The sequence below is a fragment of the Sturnus vulgaris genome, chromosome 4 (assembly GCF_052056855.1).
Source record: "Sturnus vulgaris isolate bStuVul1 chromosome 4, bStuVul1.hap1, whole genome shotgun sequence".
Classification (NCBI taxonomy): Eukaryota; Metazoa; Chordata; class Aves; order Passeriformes; family Sturnidae; genus Sturnus; species Sturnus vulgaris.
The window spans coordinates 61588752-61614552 of NC_142246.1; the positions used below are offsets into that span (position 1 = coordinate 61588752).

The 25801-nt window shown below is 42.0% G+C and overlaps 1 protein-coding gene across 2 annotated transcripts in view; it reads right to left on the reverse strand.

The window, feature by feature from the left end:
• NR3C2 (nuclear receptor subfamily 3 group C member 2) overlaps positions 1-25801 on the reverse strand; it is a 188233-nt gene that overhangs the window by 4969 nt on the left and 157463 nt on the right. For both annotated transcript variants that reach the window (XM_014880533.2, XM_014880534.2), the window contains exons 7-8: positions 10660-10790; positions 6947-7104 (exon numbers count right to left, since the gene is read on the reverse strand). In XM_014880533.2, the coding sequence (XP_014736019.2) occupies positions 6947-7104; positions 10660-10790 (289 nt within the window). The remainder of the gene's footprint in view (positions 1-6946; positions 7105-10659; positions 10791-25801) is intronic.

Consider the following 25801-nt stretch of genomic DNA (forward strand, 5'->3'; position numbering starts at 1 on the left):
AACTGTGTCTTGGTGTGATTGTCACTCCCTCCTCCCTACCTCTGGCATCAAACATCAGCCCTAAGCAAAGTAAGCCTTGCACCCCAGCACAGCCTTGACAATGACCCTGTGAATGTGTTCCTTTCCCTAAACTTCTTTCACATCACTGAAAGTGAGAGGGGGTTGGGGTCACCTCTGTCCCAATGCCTTCTGTGCAGCTCAAGCGAATTCCTGCCTCGTCACGCTCGTGTGGAGCCTCTGGATTCAGTGAGACAGGTCACAGGAAATCCTACCTAGAAACTACTAATTCTGACTTCTTTGCAAGCTTTTAGTAGTGCCAAGTACACATTTATGTACGGATGAATATGCAGACAAGGGAAAATAAAAAATAAAATTAATGAAGGAAGCATATTCTATTCAATAAACAAGTCAGCAGTCCAGAGGGTGAAAACCAGGATTGTGATATCATGGATACGATCATAGCACAGCACACTACGAATCTCACCACAGAGGAGAAAGGTTAAGTTTGCACAACAGTTTAAAAGAAATTCCCTAGAACCCTCCTATTATGTCATACTTGGGTTTGAATCCCTAAGGATAATGTATTTTCTATACCTATTTAGTCTGCTAAAACTTCTGTTACACTTTCTTAAGCTGTCATCTTTAACATACTTGACAATAGTCATCCAGATAAAGGGAGGACTAGGCAGCATGTGTGTCACACATGTGACCCCACGTGTCACCAGGACCATGAGATTGCAGTCAGGATCTTTTTAACTCCAGCCTTGAAAGGGGCTGGGAAAGCATTAATTTAAAATAAAGAGGTACAAATGTGGCAGAATTGAAAGCGGCTCAGAAGTACAAAAATGTAAACACTGTGCTAAGGTCAGACAGATAAAGCTGAGAGACCAAGAGCTGAGCCACAAGCAGGTTATTTTCTGCAGGTGTGCTCCCATGCATTTTCAAAAGTACCAGTGCCTGCCAGCTCAGCAGCCTTGGCATGAGGATGCACTAAAAGGATGAAAAACAGGTCCCAGTGGCAATGCTAATTTTGAAATTGAAGTCCTTACTTCTGCATCCCAAACAACATTTGTCTGATGTAGTTTTGATTTGTAACAGGTAAATAATTTAGATGCTCCTTTGCTTTAAAAGAGAAATTCCCTCTTCAGTAAGGATATCAAAAAGTTTGTTTTCTCTTGGAACACACGAGCTCTGTCTTTGCAGTGACTGAGGCACCGCAGGTGACAAGCAAGGTAACACGAGCTATCCAGCACCAATGAACGTGCCTTATGAATTTCCTAGATCAAATGTACTCCTGGTTGTTCTTTAAAGCCTTGTAAAATCCCTGTGCTCTGAGAGCTCCTGACTGCACTTTAGCTGACCACTTCCACCCTCTGCTTCTGGTGGTTTATACTGGAAAAGCTGAGAGCTCCCCAGTCCAGCAGTGTGACAGGCAACTCCAATTTAGCAGTGAGAGTGAAAGCACTGCTGTTTGCACAAGCAGTGCAACGGTGACTAGAAACATCCTGGCTTCTACAATCTCAATTATATCAGCTACTGAAGCACACTTCTGAAGATTTACAGCTTGGCAGTGCAGTTAAGGCCACAACTAAAACAATTCCCAATTCCCTCATCACTACCCTGCAGAGTGTGCTGCGCTTCAAACATTTTCAAGGCCACAGCAGTCTTAGCAATTCTGATATTTTTACCTAATCAATTTTTGCATTTGTATGCTGTATTGAGCACCTCTGAGAAATAGGAGTATTACTCAAATGTAATTTTCTGTTATTAGGGTGCGGTGTCCATAAAATGGACTTTTCACGCATACTGTTCTTCATAATTAAAAAAAAATGAATCCTTTAATGAAGTCCCTGAAGTTAATACAGTTATAGTGACCTTTCAGCACTTGCCCCATTTTTAGAGCAGAAAGAATTTATTTTAGTTTGGCAATCTCACCATGATGCCTTTGCATTTCCAGAAATGGTAAGAACTATTGGATTTGCAAAGGTGCACGTTTCTGTGCTTCATTTTCCCCAAATTCTCTCACACTCTCTGAGTGTGGTATGAAAGCCCACAGTCACTTCTCTATCAGGAGCATCTCTGTGATTAAGCCTACTGAGACAGCAATTAAGACAGCAGTAGGATAACAACACAGTGCTGAGTAATTTCTTCCTATTATTAGCTACAGCTATTACTGTCAGAAACTTCAGTGTTCTCCTATATATTAAAAAAAAAAAAGACACTCCAAATTATCTGTCTCTGTCCCTTTCAGGAATGGGTCTCTGCCCATCCAGCTCCTTCCTCACCCAGCAGAGTCCTCATTGAGTTTAGGACTATTGTCACTTGCTAACTTTTAAACTTCGTGCAGTGGATACAAAGCTCCTGCTCCAACAACCAGGAAGGCTAAGGAAAGCCACTGCCAACCAGGTCTTCATTATTCCATTACCGCTGTATTTTTTTTGCTCCCAGTCCTATGAAAATCCTGTGATGTAAAATAATTATTACTCCAAGGGCTCAGGAAGGAAGTTTTTTCCCTTAAGTTATTCCCTGTGGGATCCATATGTCCTTTTGTGACCCACAGTGGCCAGTTCCTAGGCTGCCTAGGAAATCCTGAACTCTAACCCAAGAGTAAAATCTTCCATCATCACAGGGAGTACAAAGGAACAAGGGATGGAGTCTCTGGTTATACCTATGCAGAGTATTTGCCTCATGCTAGTAAGGAGTAAAAGCTGGGTAAAATACATATGGATTAGGCACTAAGAGTATCTGGCAGAGCAAACATGGACCCTGGTTCTGCCTGGACAGGTGCATTTATCTGACTGAGGAACTGCACTCATTTCTTCAGGTTTCCTTCATAACCACGCGCTCAGCCAGACCACAGCACCTGACACCTGCACATGCCACGGGAGAGCCCGAGTTCAACTCGTGCTCTGTGCCTGGAGGATGCACCCACAGCATCACACACCCATGAAACATCCTCATCCTTTGGCCAGCCCAAATTCTGAGCCAAGTCTCTTTTGCTCTTCTTCCAACAGTAGCAGGGTTCTGCCCTTCCCCAGCTAACGTGAAGGAAGAGAGATCCAAGCATCACAAACTGAGCAAGACGATTCTCAGAGTAGCTTCTGTCTACATTAGGGAGCTGGGAATCAATCTCTCACTTGACAGATGCATATTAGCTGCTGCAACACACACCTAGCACACTCCCACACTGCTGCTGCTCTGGGAGTAGAGGCTGGATCTATCCTCTCAATAAACAGAGAAGATGCTCGCCCTGAGACTTCAGGCACTGGGACTGGAACGAGGCTCCAAACTGCTCATCATCTGTGGCACACAACTTGGGCAGATCAGTAGCAGAAGTAAGTGTACCCAAAGGTGTTGGTGACAGCTGAGGGGCTCATCTGCAGCTTCGTGTCTGCAGGATTAGGAACCTGCAGAGGTACATTTGCATCCAGCACAGCATCCCTTGCAACCCGGCCCCCGGAGGATCCGTGCCCTTATTCCCACTGTCAGCTTTTTCAACGAGTGAAATCCTGGCGCTCTCAGCCTATGGAAAGATCCACCTCAGCTATAAAATATTCCCTTAAGGAACCATAAAAAATTAATTATTCAGCAGCATGAGCCTTAAAGAATTTATTTTTGTTTGGCAGAAAATGTCAACAAGCAAATGACAGCGCAGGGTGCTGCCTTGCCAAGACAAGGGGAAGGTTCACATTAGGGTTTAATGTCATGGCATCGAAACAAAAGCCCTCTTCACTCAAAGCCTGTTCAGTATGAGCCAGATTGAAACCAAATTCAGCTTTTGTTCTGCAAACTGCCTAACACATACACTACACAGTCTCTATATGAAACGAGGCCTGCCATGCAAGACACAGCCCTTCCTGCCAAAGCCAACAGGAGATGCTGAGGAGGATCCAAATGAAGTTTTTGATACCATGTGCAGGACATCTGTTTCTAATGTTCCCGAGGGCGTTTGTCAGGCCCTTCACCTCCATCCAAGTGCATCTCTCCCTGAAATGCCCACAGCCATTCACAGGCACAAGACCAAAACCTTTGAGGTCTAGGTGGAGAGGGGGGCTGTCCTTGCTACACTGTGTTCCTCCAGGAAATGATACACATGAGCCACCCAAAATAAGAGAAGTACAATCCCTACAAAAAGGAAACACGGGATCATAGAATCATTAATGTTGGAAAAGACCTGTGAGATCCCTGAGTCCAGCTGTTAACCCAGCACTGCCATGTCCAACACTGACCCAGGTCCTGCTGGCTCAGCACCCACGGCTTCCCCAGGGCACCATGCACATACAGGGGACAGGGCAGACTGCTGGCAGGCTCCTAAGGCTCAGCACAGGTGTGCACATGCACAAAACCCTGCTCATCTTGGCTGCCCAGGATGGGTTTCCATCTCTTATTTCTCAGGTGCTCTGAGGCTTTATGGATCATTAAATAAAGTTGCTGATGTTTTCAAATACTTAAGTGCCTGCCTGGCCTTCTTGAAAATTTCTCTATTTCCTGAGCTCGGCATTTTTCTACCTGCACATATGTTTGCTGTGTGGATGAATGATTTAGCATACTGAGCAATGTAAAACCATCTTGTTGGGGTTTTCTGTTTTTTCCTCATACTATATAAGCCAAGCATACTGTAATTTGATATTTCCACGCACTGCATTTCATATATTCCTCAGACAGATGTCTCCAAAATAAGGTTGGTGAAAGCAAGTCTGGAAGTGCAAAGGAGCAGGGTTTTTTATTGCTTGCCTCTACACTCAGGTAAAGTGAATTCCATGAGTGATGAGATGCTGCTCTGCTCAGATGGACAAGCTGGATAGAGCAGGAGGGCTGAACAAGCACAAATTGTGCACCAGCCCCTTCAGGCTTGCACTGAAAATGCCAAGACTACAGCAGTATGTAAATATGGGGCCTCAGCTCCAGTTGGACTGCCCAGCACCAAACATATTCTGATCCTCTAAAATTAAAATGGAGTAAGTTAAAAATACATAGGTGACAGCTGAAGAAGCATTCCTCCCAGACTAAGGAGCTGAGCAGAAAATTTGCATTATGTCGATTGAACGGAGAGATTCTGCACTAACAGGCAGTGAGGAGAGAATATTAATTCTCACTTCTCATTAATATTATCACCAGCCTAAATTTATTCTGATGGATTGCAAAAATCAAAACGCAAAAAAAGACAATTTTAAAGAGGAAAAAATAAACAAGTGCCCTTGTGAACAAGCCTCCAGTATCATCTCTAAAAGGAAGCACTGTTGTGGAGACAACCAGCCTTTCTAACAGAGATTGCTGACAATAGGACTTTCTTTAAAAAGTCCTTTGAAAGAAAGTGCTCTATTAAAACAAAAGTAATGCAAAAATAGCTTAATTAAAAATTAAATAAAATGCAAGAGCAGCCTGCTTCCTCTGGTTAGTTCAGCTCCCAATGGTTAATGCTGTGTTTTGGAAAATGTCTGTAGGACATTTGAGCGCTCTCAGTAAGCACGAGCCTGTCATCCAGTCACCTTAACCACACAAACACTCCCATTTCAGCAACAAATCACAGACATTGCCTATCCTGAAGAGGATTAGAAAACTCCATAAATGCAGGGGTCTGTTATGCTGCCTCGAGGTTCAGATGTGAATTCTTACAAATGATTTTATCACCCATCCCTTTTCTTTCCACTAAAACACTACAACTTCCTTTGCTGGCACTGAGCAAGTGAAACCTGATCTCTGAAGAATGAGCTATTACTGCAGTACTAATAATACTCTCCCTGCCTCCCACTAAAGTTTGCAATGTTTTAATGAACAACAGAACAATATTTGAAAAATAATTCCATATGTACATTCTGTAAACAGACCTCAGGCTCTTACACCGATTTGACCTGAAGTGCACTGTACTGTACTGTCTCTGCAAAATGAAATTTAAGTTGAGCACAAAGACATGCATTTGTATGCAGGCTCTGAAATCAAGTGCTGTAGTTTCTTCATGCAGCAAAGATCCTTCCCTGTCCATCCAGGATAGACTAGGGCAGTTTTCTCCTTTGCTGCAGTTTGCCAAATTTTACTGGGAGGGTGATGAGTGTGCTGGGAGCCCTCCTCTCACGTACCCAAACATGACTAAAGGTCACCTTCACTGTCGCCAGGAGTCTCCCATCACTGGCTCCACCGTGGCACAGCTTCAGAGAGGATGGGTGCCAGAATGGGCTTTTCCCCGTGGAACTCTCAGGGGGTACTAGGAAAACCCTCAGCTTGAGGTGACCTTACCAGCTGGGTTCACTTGTTTCCTCTGTAGAGGCTGCAGGCTCCCTCAGAGCAAGTTAAAGGAGATACAGCCCTGCTGCTGCAGAGGGAAATCTTTACACTTACCATTACACTGGACAGAACCAGGCTGCTCCCAGCTAAACAGCTCAGCATTATGTATGAACACCCCTCCTGGAACCTACCACACCCACCACCACCACTCTGGGCAGAGGCATCAGCAGCACATCAGCTGCTTTGAGGCCAAACTTTCAGTTTCTTGTGTCCTTCATCACATCTCACAGCTGAGATGTGTAAAAAAAACTTGTGCTGGAATGAGGCAGGGTGGCAAAAATAAACCAACAAGGAATCTTCCACTTCAAAAGTTCAAATAAAGCTTCAAACATCCAGGATGGCTCCAAGGTCTCAATACATCTTTTAAAGTCATCATTATTACAAACCCAGCTGTAAAAGATCACCAAATGAATTCTATGTTTATTGGCACATCAGGCATGTTGGATGTGTAATACACTGACCTTGCACCTTTCACCTTAATGACTTCTACTTTCTTATTTTAACTTCTTAAATTCATCTAAAAACTTCTCTCAGATGTCCCTTTAGAAAGAGTATGTTTGTTTTTTATCTCCCTGTTAGTTAACACAATTAAAGACTATTTTTTTACCTTAATGGAGAGATTTTTTGCTTAACTTTTCTGCACTCCCTGGGGAGTTATACTTACATCATGCATGGAGTCAAGAAGTTTAGTCAGTTGGTAGAATCTCTGCCAGCTTTGCCCAGAGTTACTTGGACATTTAGTTACCATCTTCTTTAGTTCTTTAATGTAATTTGCCCTCATTTCTTCAAATGCAGCTTGGCTTTTGAGACCATCCTTGGGAACTGTCATTGAAAAGACAGTCTGAAATTAGTATTAACTGCATTGCTTATTCTTTTGATGTGCATACTTAAACAGTTACACCAGTCAACGGATGAAGGAATGAAACCTTTAAGCAAAGTCCATAATTTTACAGACATTGGTGAGGGATCAACAACATCACACAGATTCTCGAGCGATTCAGGCATCCTCTCCAGATGTGAGATTGCAGAAGCTGTGGCAGAGGACAAGATAACATCTCAGAAATACGACACATGCTAACCTCATGTCCAAACTGCTTTCAATTCAATCCAACCACATAAAAACCAGGCAGATGGAGCAAGGGTATTTTGTTAGAAGCTGAAAACGTGATTTATCATTCCAGAATGATTCCCCACACTTGGCAGAGGAGGAGAAGGTACAGAATCACAGCTTTTATCTGCAGAAATGCTAGACCAAGCGACACATTTTTATGCCATCAAGTAAGATCTAAAGTTTCTTTGAATGTTAGCAAGCATCTGCATAGCATCTAGAATAAAACAGAGCCACTTTTCTGCACAGAACAGAATGCCTGTTTTCCAAACAGGCATCCTGACCCTCTGCTTGACCATGACAGACAGTTGCAGGCATTTCTAGTGTGCTGTTAAAGTTTCCATCTGCCAGAGGGAGGTAGAATCATGATCATGGAATCATCATTTTATGAATGGGTCAAGAGTGCAGTTTTCTGATACTTTTTATTGTCACCAATATCAGCAAGGCTGATTACAAAAGCAAACACTCTGTTTCTTTCTGGACTGCAAACACCCTTGCACTCCTGCAGGGTCTGCCCCAAACAGGAATGGCTTATGAGGATCAGATCCCTATGAAAATTCCAAAGAGGTTATTAACAACATTGCTCAAAATACTCTGAAGTCTAGCATCTGAATTGGTTGAACACTGCTTAACCATCAAATGGTTTTTTTTCACTGCATCTCTTAGGCATAGTCCATAGAAGGAAAATAAAATACTGGTCTGTAAAGGAATGAGTTTATTTCCTAAGCAAGGCAGAAAACTATGTCAGATTAAGCTAAATGGGGAGTTACCTCCTAAAAAGAGAAAGAAAAAAAAGGTGATCTTCCAATTTATCTTACCCTGACTTAACATCTTGACAGAAACTGTCTTGTTCATCCATTCCCCTCTCTTCTAAATCCTCCCAACTGCCCCTATCCCACCGAAATCACATCAGAAGCATGTAACAACTGCCCTAAATGGCTCCAGAGGAGAAGCTTTAAGAAAAAGCATCAGTATCTACCAGAGCAATGTAGCAATGGGGAACAAGGAGGAGCTGGTACCACCACAAGAGCAGCAAGGACTTTGAGGCCACCAAGTGCTAGAAGGGGGCAGAAGGAAGAATCTTTAGAAAAAAGCCTAGGACACACCAGCCTGCTCGCTGCTGGGTAAATATTATACATTTATGTTACACAATCATAGCATAAATATCATATGTTCATTTAATTTTCAAATTCTAGATGCAAACTCCCTCAGTCAGCTGACAGATAAAAGAAACTGTCTGGAACAAATCTACAAATTCAGTTCAAGGTGAATGAACACAGAGGCACCAATCAAGATAAGTAAAGCCATCAGAGCATGCTGTGGCCCTCACACAAAATGCACAGACTTTACAGTTCCTTTAGTAAGTACAGTGCTTATGGACTGTTAGAGTCACTCTTTCTTTGTTTACTACTATGTATTTTACTGTTCTGTCTGAAAATTATTATCCTATCACCCCAGCCAGATTATTAAGGAAGAAAGAAAGACCACAAATAAAGAGAACTCAAGCAAAACATGAAATTCTGGAGATTTGCCCAGTGTTTCTGATTTTACTTATTAAATGCAGCAATACTGTTGGCAAGCTCCCAAAATCTATGGTCTGTGGAAAGCAAGAAAACAACTGAGTTGTAATGTGTGGTTTCTTCCACATGTAAATGGAGTGAAACTTCCTTGATGTGGTCGCCATGAAAGTTTCAGAATAACTTGTACTCTGCTCATCACATGATTCAATAAGAGAATTTAAATGAAAACAAACCTGGTGTTTTCTGTCATAAGACTGTACCAAGGTGCAATCACTCAAAAAAAAAGGTTTGCTGCCCTTCACTTGACACTTCCCGGGCTTTATCACGACTGATATCACCATCCTGATTCTCCCCAAAAAACCTATTTTTAGCAGATTTTCAGTGACTGTGGTGTGTTTGAAAGGGACTCAGCTCACTGAAGTTGGCCAGACTGATCTCACCTAACAGATTCTTGCAATAACTCATTAGTTTACACTCTCGAGAGGGTAGAATAAATAAATACCTGGCTTAAAGACATTTTGCGGCATTTTTAGAATGCCTTCAGGTTCTTTTTCTAAAGATTCTTCCCCTTTAAGGCTGATTAAAATGTTGCAGGGGCAGATCTCCAATCCAGACACTCTCAAGAACATTTTGGGAGCCAAACTTCCCTGAGCACATTGCTTCTGGAACACCAGGAGCGACAACCTTAAAAAAAAAGTCCATGTACCTCTCAGGACAAGCCTGGAGCACAGCCCCCTCCCCATGTCCCAGGTTCACTGGCTGACCATCTCCAGCCCTTGGTGGAGTAGGACTTGGGGTCAGGCTCCCCAGACCAGGACACAAAGGGCTCCCCAAAAAGTGGTGTCTCTCCCAGTCCAGGCAAGCTGGAACAGCTTCAGTCAGAAGAGGGCAGGGAGGGACATGGCTGAGCCCAAAAAACAGCCCGAGAAGGTTTCTGTTAGAGGATCCAAATCCCCTCCAGCCCTGACAGGAACTGCAGCCTCATGTCCCCCCTCAAAGGCAAGTCCTTTAACCACACAGCTGGCTTGTCATGGCATCACTGAGCTGTTCCCCACAAAAAGGAGCAGGATTCCACAGAATAACATTTGTTTACAGGCTGTTACTAATGGAAAAGTAATGTACAGACTGCCTGTGAATTTATACAATCGTAGTGGGACAGAAGGTTTTCAGTATTTTCAGTAAGGTAAGATCAAGAGATCTGCTAATTACTACACAGTGCTGTAACAAGCACCAAGATGTAATTTTGTGAATTAAAACTCAAAGCATGATGCTCAAGAGAAAAAGGAAGCACACACTGTCATGTATTAAACTCTCAGAAGCCCGTAAAAGGGCTTTCCATTCTCAAGTCACTTGGCATTACAAGATCACTGCTCTGCAGTACAGGCAGTGCACATCTATTGATCCTGAAGGTCACGTTAAGTCAGCCAAACCCTGGTGGCTTTGAATGGCGAGCAGGGATTTCCCCCTCAATCCCCACAGCTGTGGCACTTGCCTGGCATGTCTGTCGGTGTGGTCCCTATTTGGGAAGGGGGGGCCAAAGTCCTGTGCCTGGCTGCTCCTGTCCCTCCAATGCACAAGACACTTCCTGTGCTAACTGCAGATAAACCCCACGGCACAAACCCAGGCTCATTCCTGCAGCCCAGCTGGAAACAGTTCGCCACTTTTTGTCCAGCTGATTGAAATCACCGCATCTCTTTGTGAGCTGGAACATTTTCCAAGCACTCCTACATAACCAGGGGCCCAACTCACCTGTGCTCAAGAGCAGCAGCACCTTCATGATGGTGTACTCCTCGAAGCTGAGCTGCAGGCGCACGAACTGCAGGCTGATCTGGTGCATGCCCTGGCACAGCTCGAACATCGCCGACTGGCGCATCCGCTCCCTGCAGGGACAGGGGAACAACATCCACACCATAAATACGGGAGAGCAACACCTGCAGGGGCATCACCTGGGCACCACCCTGCTCCCTTCACCCTCTGCAGTGCATGGCTGAGCAGGCCTCATGTCTCAGGTTGTAGTACAGGATGTGACCAAAAGTATGTATTCCATCACCATCTGCTGAAACCAGATGATGCAGTGATCATTATCTCTGTGGGAGACATCCTCTGTTAATGGGCCTTCTATTAAAACCAGGTGGGGCAGTGCTCTTTCCCTTTTCCACAACCCATCCTTCCTCCAGGGAAATATCATTCTGTTAATAGGTCCCTCTGCACGACTGCTAAAATTACATCATCCCTTTGGGAGATGCCCCACCCAGGGGGAGGAGCCAAGCATTTCCTACCTAGATAAAATCTGAGATTTGGAACACCAAGGCAGCCTTTTTCCACTGGATTCCCAGAGGAGAACCAGACCCTTCTACATCATCACTAGACCTTCAGAAGAAAACTGCACCCTTCTACAGGATTACTGCTTCAGCTGAACCACATCTGTCCCTGCAGGAGGACTGCAGCCACCATTTAATGGGACTGCTACCAACACCCTGACTGACTGACGGGGTGTCAGGTTGGATTCTGACTCTGTCAGTGTTTTTGGGTTTGTTCTTTGTAATACTGCATTTCTATTTCAATTTTCCTAGTAAAGAACTGTTATTCCTATTCCCATATCTTTGCCTGAGAGCCCCTTAATCTCAAAATTATAAAATTTGGAGGGGGGGGGGGGGTTTACATTCTCCATTTTAAAAAAAGAGGCTCCTGCCTTTCTTGGCAGATGCCTGTTTTTCAAACCAAGACATCTTGCTACCCAGCAGACCAAGCAAAAGGAACGCAACAAATGCAACTTGAGTTTTGTCACTGATGGTGTTAATGAAGTGGCAAAAATGTTTTAAAACGTATTTGAATTTCAGTGTTTCTTCAGCTCTGCCCTGGCTGATGGGAACGTGCCTGCTGAAGAGGTCAGAGCTGGTGAAACAGGGGAACCTACACCCACTGAATGCATGCTCTGGATGATACACTCCCCCATCATTTGACATCTCCTGTTCAAACACTGAAATATTCAAAAATCATTCCCAAAATAGCAAACTAAAACAATCTGGAATAAAGGAATATATATAAAAAAGGAACTTGTTCATTAACACAGACTTCTGTCTGTTAAATCATAAAATAATTAGGATATATGACTTGTATCTTTAAATATGCTTTCATAAATTTAACTTCAGACCTTGTCTCTCTTCTCTGAAGTAATCCTAGGCTAACCTATCCTGCTCAAGTTTCAGGCAGAATTAGTTAGAATTTTGCTAGATTTCTGAAGCTGCCATCTCAAACCCCAACAGCTACAGCAAAGAGTCACTGAGAATTGAAATGCAGAAACTCTGATATAAGTGAGTGTATCTGTGTGTGTATATGCAGGTATGCAGACAAGGTCCTGTAATTGTTCAGTGACCGCTACTCTTCTTTTTTTGAGTTGCTCAAAACTAATTGTCTGTATTTCTTCTAACATCTTTTCATATAACTGGGGAATTGGATGAAGTTCAGCTCATTATTTTAACCAAGCAACTGCTTTTTCAAATATACAAATTGGCTGGTGAAAGAGAAGAATCATACTGTGTGCAAACAAAGACTGACATAATCTTCCTGGTGTTTTATTGCACTACTGCCAGCACAATTTCATTTTCCTCCTTAATACTAATAAAGCAGACTCCCCATTGTTAGATGGGCTCTGCACTTTTCCCCTGCTCCACCCTCTTTTCTTGAGAACTAAGAACTTCCAGCTTCATTTTTTTTTTAAATTAAATTTAATAGTAGGAGTAATGCCATATGTATTTGTTTTTATTATGCATCATGGACTGCTCCCAGGAGGCTCTGAGAGATACACACTGAAGTCAAAAGGGGAATGATTAATAAAGGCAATTTGTATTTTAAATTCTACATGTTAAAGTATATCTCAGATGGCCAGAGACAGCAGCACTCGAAGTAAGAGCATCTATGACATCCATCATTACTTTTGCAGGACACCAAGGTTTGTTGCTCCAGCCTCAGCATATAAAGCCACTGCCACCATCCCTGTGTTTGACCTCCACAGAGAGAAGTGACAGATTTTTCAAAAGATACCACAAGCCACACACAAAAAAACCAAAAAAAACCCAAAAACCAAAACCCTATAAAACATTATGATGTTTTGTCTCAGGTTTCTTATGCCCTTTTTTTTTTTTCTGGTGGCAAAACATTCTCTGTGCAAGTTAACTGTAAAAGTGTTGACTCAAAAACTTAATTTTTTTTATGTTGCATTGCACTTTTTCTGACATCCAAATTTCTGCCTTTTGTTTTTCTTTGTACTTGGCGTGCTTATATGTAATTGCCTAAACAGAAGGATTTCAGTTATAGTCAGGGGTTTTTTTTGTTAGTTATTTATTTCTGTCTTTTAAATATTCATTCTTTTATCTACTTACAAATATTGATTTCTAGGCTTACCCTCAAGGAAAACCTAATGGTATTGTTTGTAGTGAAATACAATTATGCACAGAATGAGTTACTAAGTGATTTGTTTAATATACAGCACACACATTATTTCAAATCAGTTTGCCACCTGAAAAATCAATTAAGTTGATTTATTACTTATTTACAAAATATTACCAACTAAAAATTATGTTAGTTAATTCACAACTCTGTTTAATGAAAGATAAGCATTTTGTGGGAGTTTACAGTATTCAACTTTGCATTTGGTTTTCAACCCAGACTGTGTAGAATAAGAGGGTACACAGCTTTTGAAAAATTCAGATGCTGACATCACAGATATCCAACCTTGAGAGCAGCAACAAAATAAAGAATAGAAATATGATAAAAGCAAAGAGGCACAGAGAAATTAAAGCATGGCAGCATAACATGAATGAAGTTATTTTTTTCCTCACATCAGCTAAGAATAAATGCCATCAAATCATCACAAATGCTTTTATCACCACAAGGAAAAATTAAAACAAACTTTTCTGTTTAAAAAAAAGGGAGAGATTAAAAAAAAAAAAAAAAAGACAAATCCCAACCAACCAAACCCAGTCCCACCTCTGACACAGCATCTGAACCTCTCAACATGAAAAACAGAGGATATGAAGATCTGGAATATAAGGGAATGTATTTTTCTGGGGACATTTAAGAAGCTAAGTACATTTAAGTAACAAAAGGCGTGGAGCCAAAGCTCTGAATCCGCTATTTGGATACGCATTCAGAAGTGGTGTCATTAGCTCAGTTCAGCTTAATCCTCCTTCATAATAATACTCTTTAAACTTTACACCTTCAATTAATCCATCTTAAGTTCCCGAGTGTCTCCTTACAGGGCTTAAAGTAATGCCCAGCTCACCTTTTGTCTGACCTTTCCCGCAGCCCCGTGGATGGGCAGGGCATCCAGACATTCCCACCAGCCATTCCCACTGCTCCCACCAGCCATTCCCACTGCTCCCACCAGCCATTCCCACTGCTCCCACCAGCCATTCCCACTGCTCCCACCAGCCATTCCCACTGCTCCCACCAGCCATTCCCATTGCTCCCACCAGCCATTCCCACTGCTCCCACCAGCCATTCCCACTGCTCTGCCCGATTCCCATTGGAGCCACCCACCTACAACAGATACGCAGGATCTGACCAGTCATCCCAGGAGAGCAGGGATGCTTTGAGGAAACCATTTATAACCCTAAATACCAAACCAGCCATACAGCCCATAAAACCCTTATGAGATCTCCACAGACACCAAGCAGCTGCATCAAAGGCTGTGGAGCTACAGGCAGGCAGAAGAGAAACAGCTTGTTATGAGTAAGGAACTCATCATTCCTGAAGTCATCATAAAGCCCAGCATCGTAAATCTCCTGGCTGAGGATGGAAACTGCAACTCAAGTGACCGTAACCAAAAAGAGGAACCCAGGCAGCACGAAATATTCACTGGCAGGAGAAACTCGGCCCCAAACCAAACCTGATACCACGTTTTATTTACTTTCTCATGGGTACTGTTCAAAGCTGCAGCACAAGGCATCTTCCTAAACTAGACAGAGAAGTGAATAAAGGGAAGGCTGTGGTGGGTGTGTTGAGATTTCATCAGGACTTAAGTGACTTGCTGATAATCCCAAGAAAAAATTGGCCAAGGCCAATCCCCTTTCAGTGCACCTCAGAGGAACAAAAAGCACCTGAGTTTGTCCCTAGGCCTCTGTAGCCCAGAAAAGACTTAGGAGAAGACCAATAAATATTTGTAGCAAAACTCTGCTGTCAAAGATAGCTTTCGTGTCTTCTGATTTCACACTTTTTTACCACTGTAAGAACCATTTCCAATTTTATAACCAAGAGCCTTTCCCTTGCTAGACTAAAACCTGTATCCATTTGAAGGTTGCCCACCGATCAAATTGATTTCAGGGACCTTCAGAAAGCACTTTACACTGTAAGAAAAAAAACAACCAATCAAACAAATACAGCCCAACAAGAAAACCTGCCAAAGGCCTGAAAGCCAAAATCTGTTTGGAAGCCTCTGAAAACAAGGCATGCTTTCCCTCATGCCAAGAGAAGTCAGTTTGAACTTGACAGAGAGAAGAGTAAAAACATCACCAGACACCTTGAGGGCAAGGCAGAGATACTGGGGATAAAAAGGGAAAAAGACCAGGACATGGGACTACAGAAGCCCTTGCTCAGTGGCTCAAACCATCTAATCATAAAAAAAGCCCTTGGCCTGAATTATTTTACCTGCCTTAGGAGGGCTTTCTTGACTGGAAAAACTTTTGAGGTTCTTGAGGAAAGAAAAAAAACCATATTGTTGTCACAACACTCAACTGTCTCTTGAGGGACTATTCTACTCCAACAGCTCCAACAGTGGTGACAGAATGCCACTACCTGAACCAATCCTTCCATGCACAGGGGCAGGAAACACTGAGCATCCCTCTGCTCCATGGACTGCACTCAGACACCTGTGTCCCATCCTGGAGCCATTAAAAACCCCACCAAAGTCACCTGCACTGGAGCAGCCTCATTAAGTTAACACACTGATCAAAATCCAAGCCAAAATACATGCAGGATTCAGGCAAAATTCAATTGTGACTTTTCATTCAGTACTTCTTTTTTATTCAGCACTTTCTAATCTCTGCTTAGTCTGCAAGCCACAGCAAAACAGACAAAACATTCTCCCTTCAACACTTTGCCTTCAACTCCAAAAGCAAAGCTTTAGAGTCATCTTCCAGGAAGGCAAAAATGCCTGTCACTTTGCACCAATGGCCAGTTTGGGCACTGCCAAACCCAGGACAAAATAGTGACTGGACCCTGGACCACCAGTGTGAACACTGATAATCAGACAAGGAAGATAATTTCATAGTGAAACAGATCTACAGACATTAAGCTGCTACTTTGAGGCCTTTAGCCACCCAGGCAATTGGCAATTTTTAAATTCAACTTGGCAATTTTAAACTGAACTTACAGAAGTCAAGTCTGAAAATTATCTTTCTCACAAGAAAATCGTCATGGTGACCCTAGAGAATACCATCCTGGATAAGTGATACTAAGAAATTTAGAGCTGCTTTAAAAGTTCCAGCCAAGTGTCCTCCTGTTATATGCCTATCAACAAAGGAATTGGCAACAGCCCATGGATAATGATTGCCAAAGGAGAGTTTCAGCTCTCAATCACTAACAGAGAACTTGTGATAAAATCCAACTTAATAATCACCCAGTTATGTAACCCTAAAAATCCTAAGCACATCAATAGCAAAAAACCCCAAGTATATGCTGGTATTAACAGTTAATTATGCACTTAGCAGAATGCTGATACCAAATACTCTCTTTTGGTTTGCATTTGCATTTCAAAAGAGACAAATCACAGTTTTAAATGAGAAAATACATAATTATGCCTTTACCAAAATGCTTTTTCAATAACATATTCAATAACATATTCAATAATACATGATGATAATGTACACATGGCAACAAATACCCCATTTCAAAGTTCATCAGAGAAAGGTATTGAGAGCCAGAAGAGGTGCCCATTAGGTATTGTTTTATACATCCATTCTGCCAAGGCTCGTTGTCACTTGCAGTGGTTCATCAACAAAATTACTGCTATATTCCACATGCAGCAGCAATTCTCCTTTTATGCCAACAATGCCTCAAAAATTAAGACTTTGCTCATGCTGTCACGCAAAGCCTGGCATTTTCTGGAAGTCAACTGAGGCACGTCTTCCTCTCATGCCAGTTTAGAAAAACTACTTCCTAATTTTTCTTTCACTCATATTTAACTCTACAGGGGAAGCAGCAGAAGCAAGCACTGTGCATGTGAAAGGCATTTGGAGATGCCAGCAAACAGCTCATCAATGTGCAGGAAGATTAAAGCAGCACCACATTCAGACACTTGCAAGGAACAAACCTCTGTTCTAAGACCTCGACAGAAGTGAGAAGAAACCCTCCCAAAATGCTTGTGGATGTCCCAAAGGCAAGCTGAGACAACACCAGGAGAGCATAATTATGGTCTATGCTAAATGTAAAGTCATTGGGCAAGTCTTTGTGCTAAAGTCGTAAAAGCTAACAGTCAAATCCTTTTGAACCCATCACCAGCTGGAAATCTGCCAGAACATCCACTGGGCCAACTGATGAGCAAGATGAAAATGAAGCGTTTGAGAGAGATCAGAAAAGTTCAATAAAATCTTTGCATCGGTGCTCTCTGAAGAGGAGCCCAGTAAGGCTCTGCACCACTCTCCCTTTTCAGTAAGCAAGTGTGAGAAATAGTTTCAGATTCAAGTGCGAGTAGAAGAGGGTTTATAAAAAAAAAAAAAAAAAAAATTACAGTAAAATGAATAGTAATAAATCACCAAGACCAGATGGCATCCATCCACGAGCTGTAAAGCAACTTAAATACAGAATTGCTGAACTACTAACTGTGCTGTGCAGCTTATTGCTTAAATTGCCCTTATAAAAGTCGTGGAAGGCGACAAACGTGACTGATTTCTTAAAATGGGTCTGAGGGTGGGAAGGGAGCACTAGAGACCACAGGCTAGTAAGCTCCAGTTCTATATCGAGCAGAACCATTGAAAGAGAAGCATGAATTGATAAATAAACATGCTGTAAGGGAAGAAAGTCAGCACAACTCTTGGCAGAGAGAGGTCACGTCTCACGGATCTGTGAGGGCACTCTGATGATTGCACGAGGACCTTCTGGTGCATCCAGGCGACGTCTGCACGATGGAAAGGCTTTGCACATGCCAGGTCTAGCTGCATCCCACAGCCATATGGGGTGAGACCTAAGCAAACACCAACCCTCTCCTCCTCCTCCTCCTCTCCCCTGCCCTGGTTTCCACAGAAAGGAAACTGGGGCATGCAGCTTGGGTATGGGCTCTAATAAATTCTGTCAGCGTGCCAGCGTGGGTAATTACTGGCCTAGGATGTGCACACTGCCTTGCATCAGGAGGTATGGGAGGATGCAATCACGGCAGGGTTGGACTTTAAAGCTATTAAAAAGATCTCCTGAAAGCTCTTAAAGAGAGCTTAGGGATGAGGAGGTCGTCTCTTTGTGGATTATTAGCAGCTTAGAAGTAGGAGGCCAAGGGTAATAACAAATGGGCATCTCTCACAGGTAATGGAGGTTACCAGGGAGGTCTCACAGAGCTCCTCTGGGCCTGGGCTGAGAACTGTGCTCATACATCATGTGAGAAAAATCAAACCTCTGGAGGTGACAGAGCTCGCTGATGGCTCCAGATGATGAAATCAGGAGCTGCCTGTCAGAGGCTGCTGAAAAATCCTGCTGAAAAGTCTGTGTGGCTGGCTGACAAAATGGAAGGTGAAAATCACTGATTGGACAATGCAGACAGTATAATCATCTCCCATCATACATACAAAATAACTGGATTAACAAGCATCACACAATAAACAGCCCTAGGTGTAACTTGGGACAGATTTTTTGGGCTTCTGCCTTTTGAAAATGCTTGCTCAGTATTCGTCAAAAAAAGCAAAGATGTGAGAGGAGAGTCAAGAGTAAGAGAGAAATTGTAATTTTGCTGCTGCTTCCACTGTGCTCTGAATCCAGGGTGTCAGTCTGGTCTCCTCCCAAAATTAATATAAAGCATGAGGAGAGGAGCTGAGGATGGCCAGGGACAGCAGACAACTGATATACAAGGGGAGATCAAATTGACTCACTGATTCTTCAGCTCACAGAAGAAACAACAAGACTTGATGGAGATGTAAGTGACAAATGGCATGCATGGGATGGGAAGGATTATATCCACTATTACTGCAAACACAGGAATGAAGTGGCACTCCATTAAATTATCAGCCACCTGCTTTAGAAACATCTCCAACAAACAAATATGCACAATTGAATTGCAGAAGCAACTGCCACGGAACATTTCAGATATCAAGATTATAAACGTATTCAAAGAGGTAATAAGCAAATTCACAAAGAAGGACACAGAAGGGTTATTAAGCACAACTGTCCGAATGCAATCTCATATTCAGAAAGTGCCTAAGTAATTGCTAGACTGGGCAAATGAGGAAGACCCTTGTCCTGATCTTAAACTTTCTCTGGCCAATTTAAAGGATGGATAGACTTGAAAAATCTAGCTGAAGCATGTTACATTTATTATGTACATGTATGACGGCAGTTTTCAAAAATTTCATTTTTTCATCTGTGGGGTGGGTATGTAACAAAATCCCTTTATCTACTTCGCTGGCTGGGAACTGAGCCACACTTTATGAAAAAGTAAATAGCAGTAACAACGTATATAAAAAATTTACTGATGAAGACATTCACTTCCCACTGCACTGATACTTTGCATGAATTCAGTATTCCTCACCAAAATAATACATGCAAGCAAAAACCACGCAGGGAGGATCACCAAGGAGCAGTTGCTGACCTTTCAACAAGACCAGTGACTGCACACACAATTTATCAGCAAAAATAAACACTGACGACTCTTACCAACTCTGGTTGTGGCAATAATAATTAAAAAATGAGGGATTTGGAGACTGCCAGATGACAGAGATTACAAAAAGGTACCTAAATTTAGAAACTACAGGATTAACAGATTGCAAGGGAAGACAAAAGGGTTAACAGCCATCATCCTGCCAAATGTAAAAGCGAAAAAGTAATCATTTAAACAATAAGTGAAGTTTCTTATTGGCTTTGTCACCATTCACAGATCATCTAACTATAATAAGCATATGATGTTAAATAAATAAATTAAAAAAAATAATAATAAAGAGGCATTTTTAAATATTCAGCTTATTTTATTACGTTTATCTTCCTGCTGTTACCATAGAAATCAGAACACCAGGAAGACTTACAGGCTTCAGCACTGAAAGGGCACAGAGAGGCTGCTGCATCCTTGCCCTGCCTTATGCAACACCAAGTCCCAATGGTCCCAGCTTCCACAGGCATACCATGAGGGGGTTTAGGAATGTAATGAAAATGGTATTTACTAAGAAAATGTACATAATTATTAGATGCAGATTTTTTTAATACAATCTTAGCTGTTTCAGTTGAGCTACATCATAATTTTTAATTTAATTTTATGGCTTTCCTCAATGTTACAAAATCCTCTGCCCATCCACATCCCGTGACAACACTAGCACAGAAACTTCCTAGAAATCCTCTTGTATTGCTGTTTTTTTCCTGCCCCTCTCTACCTCATTTGCTCTACCTCAACTGTCTCATTTGAAAAATGTATTCTCTATTGTTCTTCTATTGCCAACATCAACCTCTGTCTCCTTCTAAACTTAAAAACTTCACGCTTGTGGCAATTACCAAAGGCATACCATGGGAGATGCTTGCAATACTCCATTTTAATTTTACTGGGAGCAAAATTTTATGCTTTAAAGAATCTATTTATATCAATCTGTAGTAAGCTTAGTTAATTACATCCATAGTATGTATTTTTTTTTAAATTTAAAACAAATATATATCCATCAGTATATTCTGCTCTTAATGTTTTGTGCATAATATTAAGTCTAGTCTCTATTGAAGCATTTTTACTGTAAGGACTGAGCTGCATATGATCTAATACAATAATTTCAGAGATGGAAAAATGTCATAACTAATCAAAATGGTCATGAAAGCTGGCCCCAGTTTTAAACTCAGTTTTTCAAGTCCAATAATTTTGGGTACCTCATACAACGCCTAGTGCTAGTTTTCATTAGGCAAAGCCTCAAGTGCCTCAAGACTAGGGTAAAAAAACAATGACAGCATGAAGTGCAATGGCCAGGAAATTCAGAACCTGCACACTTCTGATTTATTCTTTCTGCCGCAGATGACAAACTGAGAAAAATCAAAGGAGCAAGAAAACACACAGCACATTAGTCATGCAGTGCATTTGCAAAATACTGTTGAAATATTGATGCTGCACTTTAAGGTACTAAAGAGTCTCCACACAGTGTGTCTCAGCATCACTGAACTCTCTCAGTATCCCCACATCACCGCTATTTTACAGCCAGGTAAGACTGGAATGGTAAATGAGGTAATTTGGGTAGATTTGCTAAAAGTAGGAAATTATTTTGAAATCTTCAGTCTTTTCAGAAGTCCCTGCAGGTTCAGAAATCTACAGAGAGACCCTGTTAAACCTAAAAGCAAAAAATAAATCAAGACCTGTGGGGGAATCCAGCGTTGGGCCGTCCCTCTGGGGCTTTTATGCGAGCATAAACCAATATACGGAAGAGAAGCAGGGCTCGAATTTTAATATTCATCATCAATGCCATCAGCTGTGCTTTTGCCTTAAGGAGAAACAAGAAGCCACCGTGCATCTTCCTTAGGGGAAGGAATGGCTAAGCAGTGCAGCTTGCCACGAGGGATGCAGTTCCTGGCTTCCAGCTGGGAGGAGGAGATGCCGTGGCCCCCAAGGCAGCCCATGTCCCACCGCCCCCACTGCTTTCCCACGTTGTGTGAGTGAGGATCCCTGCCGTTCCGTGTCTTGGCTCCTGCTGGGTTTCTGTTGGCAGTGCTGCGCTTGTAAATGCTTTTTATTCCTTCCTGAGCCCTCTGAAAGGCAGCCAGCCAATGCCCTGACTTAATGGATGGGTGGAAGCAGATACCTGGGATGTTGTCACCAGTAGCCGGCGGGACAGCAACTGCCTGAGCCCGTTAAAACCTGAGCAAAAAGGAGCATCCCTTGCCTTGCTCTGGAATTCGGGCATCTGACTTCTGCACTGCAAACACAGAAACTCCTGCTTCTGAAAGGCTGGGCCCATTTCTTGAAGACACGAACTGTCACACCACCTCTTTTCAAAAATGTTGAGGATTTTTCCCTCAAAAGGGCACAGCCAGGGGAAGAGTCATTTTAGCCATTAGTTCTATGATTAATTCATCCAGTCAGGAAAAGAGCAATGGAAGTTGCAACTAACTGCCCTACCTTCCAGAACTATGTCTTAGAAATCCTGTTTAAGGCTGCTCCCTGTAGTAAAGAGTATTTTGCAGAGCTTCAGCCAGAATCCCTGAAACTAATCTGGTGTTACAAACCATGGGGTTTTGTACATCCCTGGCTTTGTTCTTGCACCCATTCCAGCCAGAACTGCTTGGTTTTCTGCTTTCAGTTGTGTATGATTTTACCCATTTAATGGTCTGGACTTAGATTATCCACACATGTGCCTGCCTCAGGTTGAATTAGATTAGAAAATTTTAGCTAAAGTCCTTGGTTAAATCTTGAAAAGAAATTTTCTCCCTCCCTTGAGTTAAATAGACTGTTTTGGATTTTTTTTTTGTCTTTTTTCTTTCTTGCAGGATTTCTGTTACTTTTGCAGTAGGAACCTGAAAAATCTCAGAGCTTAGGGTTTGAATTAGGGACAGTCTTTTGCCATGTCTTAAGAAAATCTTCCCCATTAATATCTCTGTTCTCCCAAATCCCTAGATCCATTCAAGGTAAGGCTTCCTCAATGACAACAAATGAAGAAAAACTTCCAAGAGTCTCTCCCTACATAATCCTTACATCTCATCCAACCTGATCAAAAGAGTCACATGGGAAAAATATTATGGGATAGCATAACTTAAGGGTTTTGTTAAGGATACAGTCTTCAAAGCACATACCCAAAGGGTCTTACACTATGATTTTGCAGACCACCTTAATTTTGGAATTTTCCAACTTCTTGAATTTGAGTTTGCACAGCCTACAAACATAACTACAACACCTTTTGAGTTTTATCCCATATGTAGCAGCCATTCTTTTAGTGTTTACCCTCAGCAGGAATTATGTGGTGTTATGTGTATGATGGTCTTCTAAAGATTTACTGTGGAATAAAAGCTGTATCTACAGAATATTCGTTTTGACCACAACTACTACGTTACAAAAGAAATGGATTTAAAAACTGCACATGCCATAACTTACACAAACACGATACAAAACACTATTTTATGCCTCTTTGCAAGCTGTTTTTTAGGCATTTCTGTCGCAGGCTCAGCAGCCATTTTCTTATCCCTCAGTTAAAATCTTGTTCAGTTAAGCCCAGTTAAATCAATGGAATATATGCCTGAACCATAAAGACAAACAGTACACTTAATTAGATATGTAGCATGACTAAATGAAGGCAGACAAATATTTCCAGTCTTCCACAAGGCTAACAGGAAATCAAACCACATATGAGTTGGGAGGCATTTTGCACTGTATTTATACAATCAAAGTTACATTTAACAGCTATTAACAACACGAATCCTCATTTGCTATTGGCCTTGTTTACAGGTCTTCAGAACACAAAAGAAAACAAGATCATATATCATGGCCCTCCAGAAACATTACAACTTCCTTTTATTCACAGTAGTTAAGAGTAAACGGAAAATTCATTTAACATGAAACAAAGCCACATAATTCCACCAATGCCAACCTCTACTTTCACTCCTTTTTAACTGTTCATTGAAGAAAACGCTGAACCCTCTGGGGCACCAAGGGTCTGGTCAAGGACATTTCTTATTTTTTCTTGTAGAAAACAGGAAATGACCTCTCCAGACACAATATGAAGAAATACCAAGAAAATTTTGGCCAGGTGATAACAGAAATGTAACTTTCTCAAACCAGTAAAAGGAAAGGCATTGTAAAGTACCCCCTTTCATTCTGCATCAATTAATAAATGTCCTAAAATGCCAAGGGCAGTAAAACACTCAGAAACTTTCACCAAGTAAACCTCAGGGAGGTCTAATAAACCCTGTGGCACAGAAACAAAGGCCAGTGCTGATAATTACACAGCACATTTCCAAGTTCACAGTACTCAAAAAGTAAAGGTAAGACCAGCCTTCAGCAATTTCAGAGCAAAGCTTCAAAGCACTTCATGAACACGAATAAGTATTGTATTTTGTATTACAAGAATGGTTTCTACACTGAACTCTGTTGTACAATTCTAGTAAATAATAACCTGTGGCCTTACCTCAGGACTGGGAAAAGCACTGCACCTCTTAACTTAGAATCACAAACCAGTAGCTTGGGAGGGACCTCTGGAGGTCTCAAGTCCGAGCCCCTGTTCCCTGCAGAGCTAATTTTGGCATGGGAGCAGCTGGTTGGGGCTCTGCCCAGTGAAGGCTTGGACATCATCTGGGACCAAGATTCCAAGGTGTCCCTGGGCACCTGCTTGGCTGATTGACCATCTCCACAGGAAATGTTGTCTTCTCCTGCTGCCCAGAAGTGTGCTGCTCCAAACTTGGGATCACAAACTCTCCTTCTTCCCCTGAGCACTTCCACGAAGAGCCAGGCTTCATCTTTCCTGCAACTCATTAGGAAGCTGAGGGGTGCAATTAAATCTGCACTGCACCATCAGGTCCCTCACTGTCCCAGTCAGCCCTGACCACCTGGGACAACCTCCACTGGCTCTCTGCAGCTCCTCAACAACTTTATTTTGCCAGAGAGCCCTACCTGAACTCAGGCTCCAAATGCAATCTCAACCACCATCCTGAGTGGCAATGTGAGAAACTGGGAACAAATGCCTGCCGTGATGAGCAGTGAGTATGAAACACAAAAAAAGTGAGTGTGAAAGAAAACCCTTCCCATTCCAGAGATGTGTCCATTACTGGTTCAGAGTGAACACCAAATGTCCTACTCTTTTACCTCCAAGGAAATTTCTTGCCCTGATTAGCTACTTCAAAAGGCCCTGTCCCCCTCTCACATCGCCTGGCAATTTTTTTTTCTCTATTTATAAGCAATTGCCTTCTCTCTGCAATGAGGATATTGCCAAATATGCAGGAGACCAAACCACTGTCTCAATAACTTATCTGGTTTAGGATGTTTTAATTTTGCACTCCTCTTTCCAACTGGATTCCTGCCTCAATCTCAGTGTAATTCTACAGGCACCTATCTTCAAGCCTTGCAGCATAAAACTGCAAAATTGATCTCAAATTCTGGAAATTGCTTCTAGCTGCAGCATAACAAGAGCAAGCAATGCACACACTTTTATTTGCAAGCAGGATTGATTTCTCTGTCAAATAAATTCTGACCCCCTGACTGACTTCCTCGAGATGAGGGAAAGCTGCTTTTGTGTTTGAACTTTTAGTCTACATTCCCCCAGGACAACTAAACTCTTCAAAGTTCACTCAGCTCTAGCTAAAGACACCTTTTTTTTTTTCCTTTTTCTGTGACAATTCTCTAATGTTCAAGTCATAATGGAGGTGCTTTCAACAAGGAAAATGGCTGACACTACGTTTTGGGCCACATGAAGTAAATCACCAGTTCCTCCTCTTAAAAAAAAAAAACAAACCCAAACCAAACAATCCTTCTTTGATATTGCTCACTGCTTTGAGACCCATCTCAGACCCATTAATTATGTAGGGATTCCAGACTATTAAGATGAACAGCGACAAAGCATCTTTTCCAAGAAAAAGATTTCAGAATGCATCAGGAGATTTAGTGGTAAGTTATTTTTTTGTTAATTCTTTTCCTGTTTTTTTTTTTTTTCCCCTCAAGTGCACCCATATCCTATTGATCATGTCTCCTTTTTACCGCTAGAAAAAAGCCCCAACCTTCTGGGATAAGCAAATGATGCAAGCCCCATTT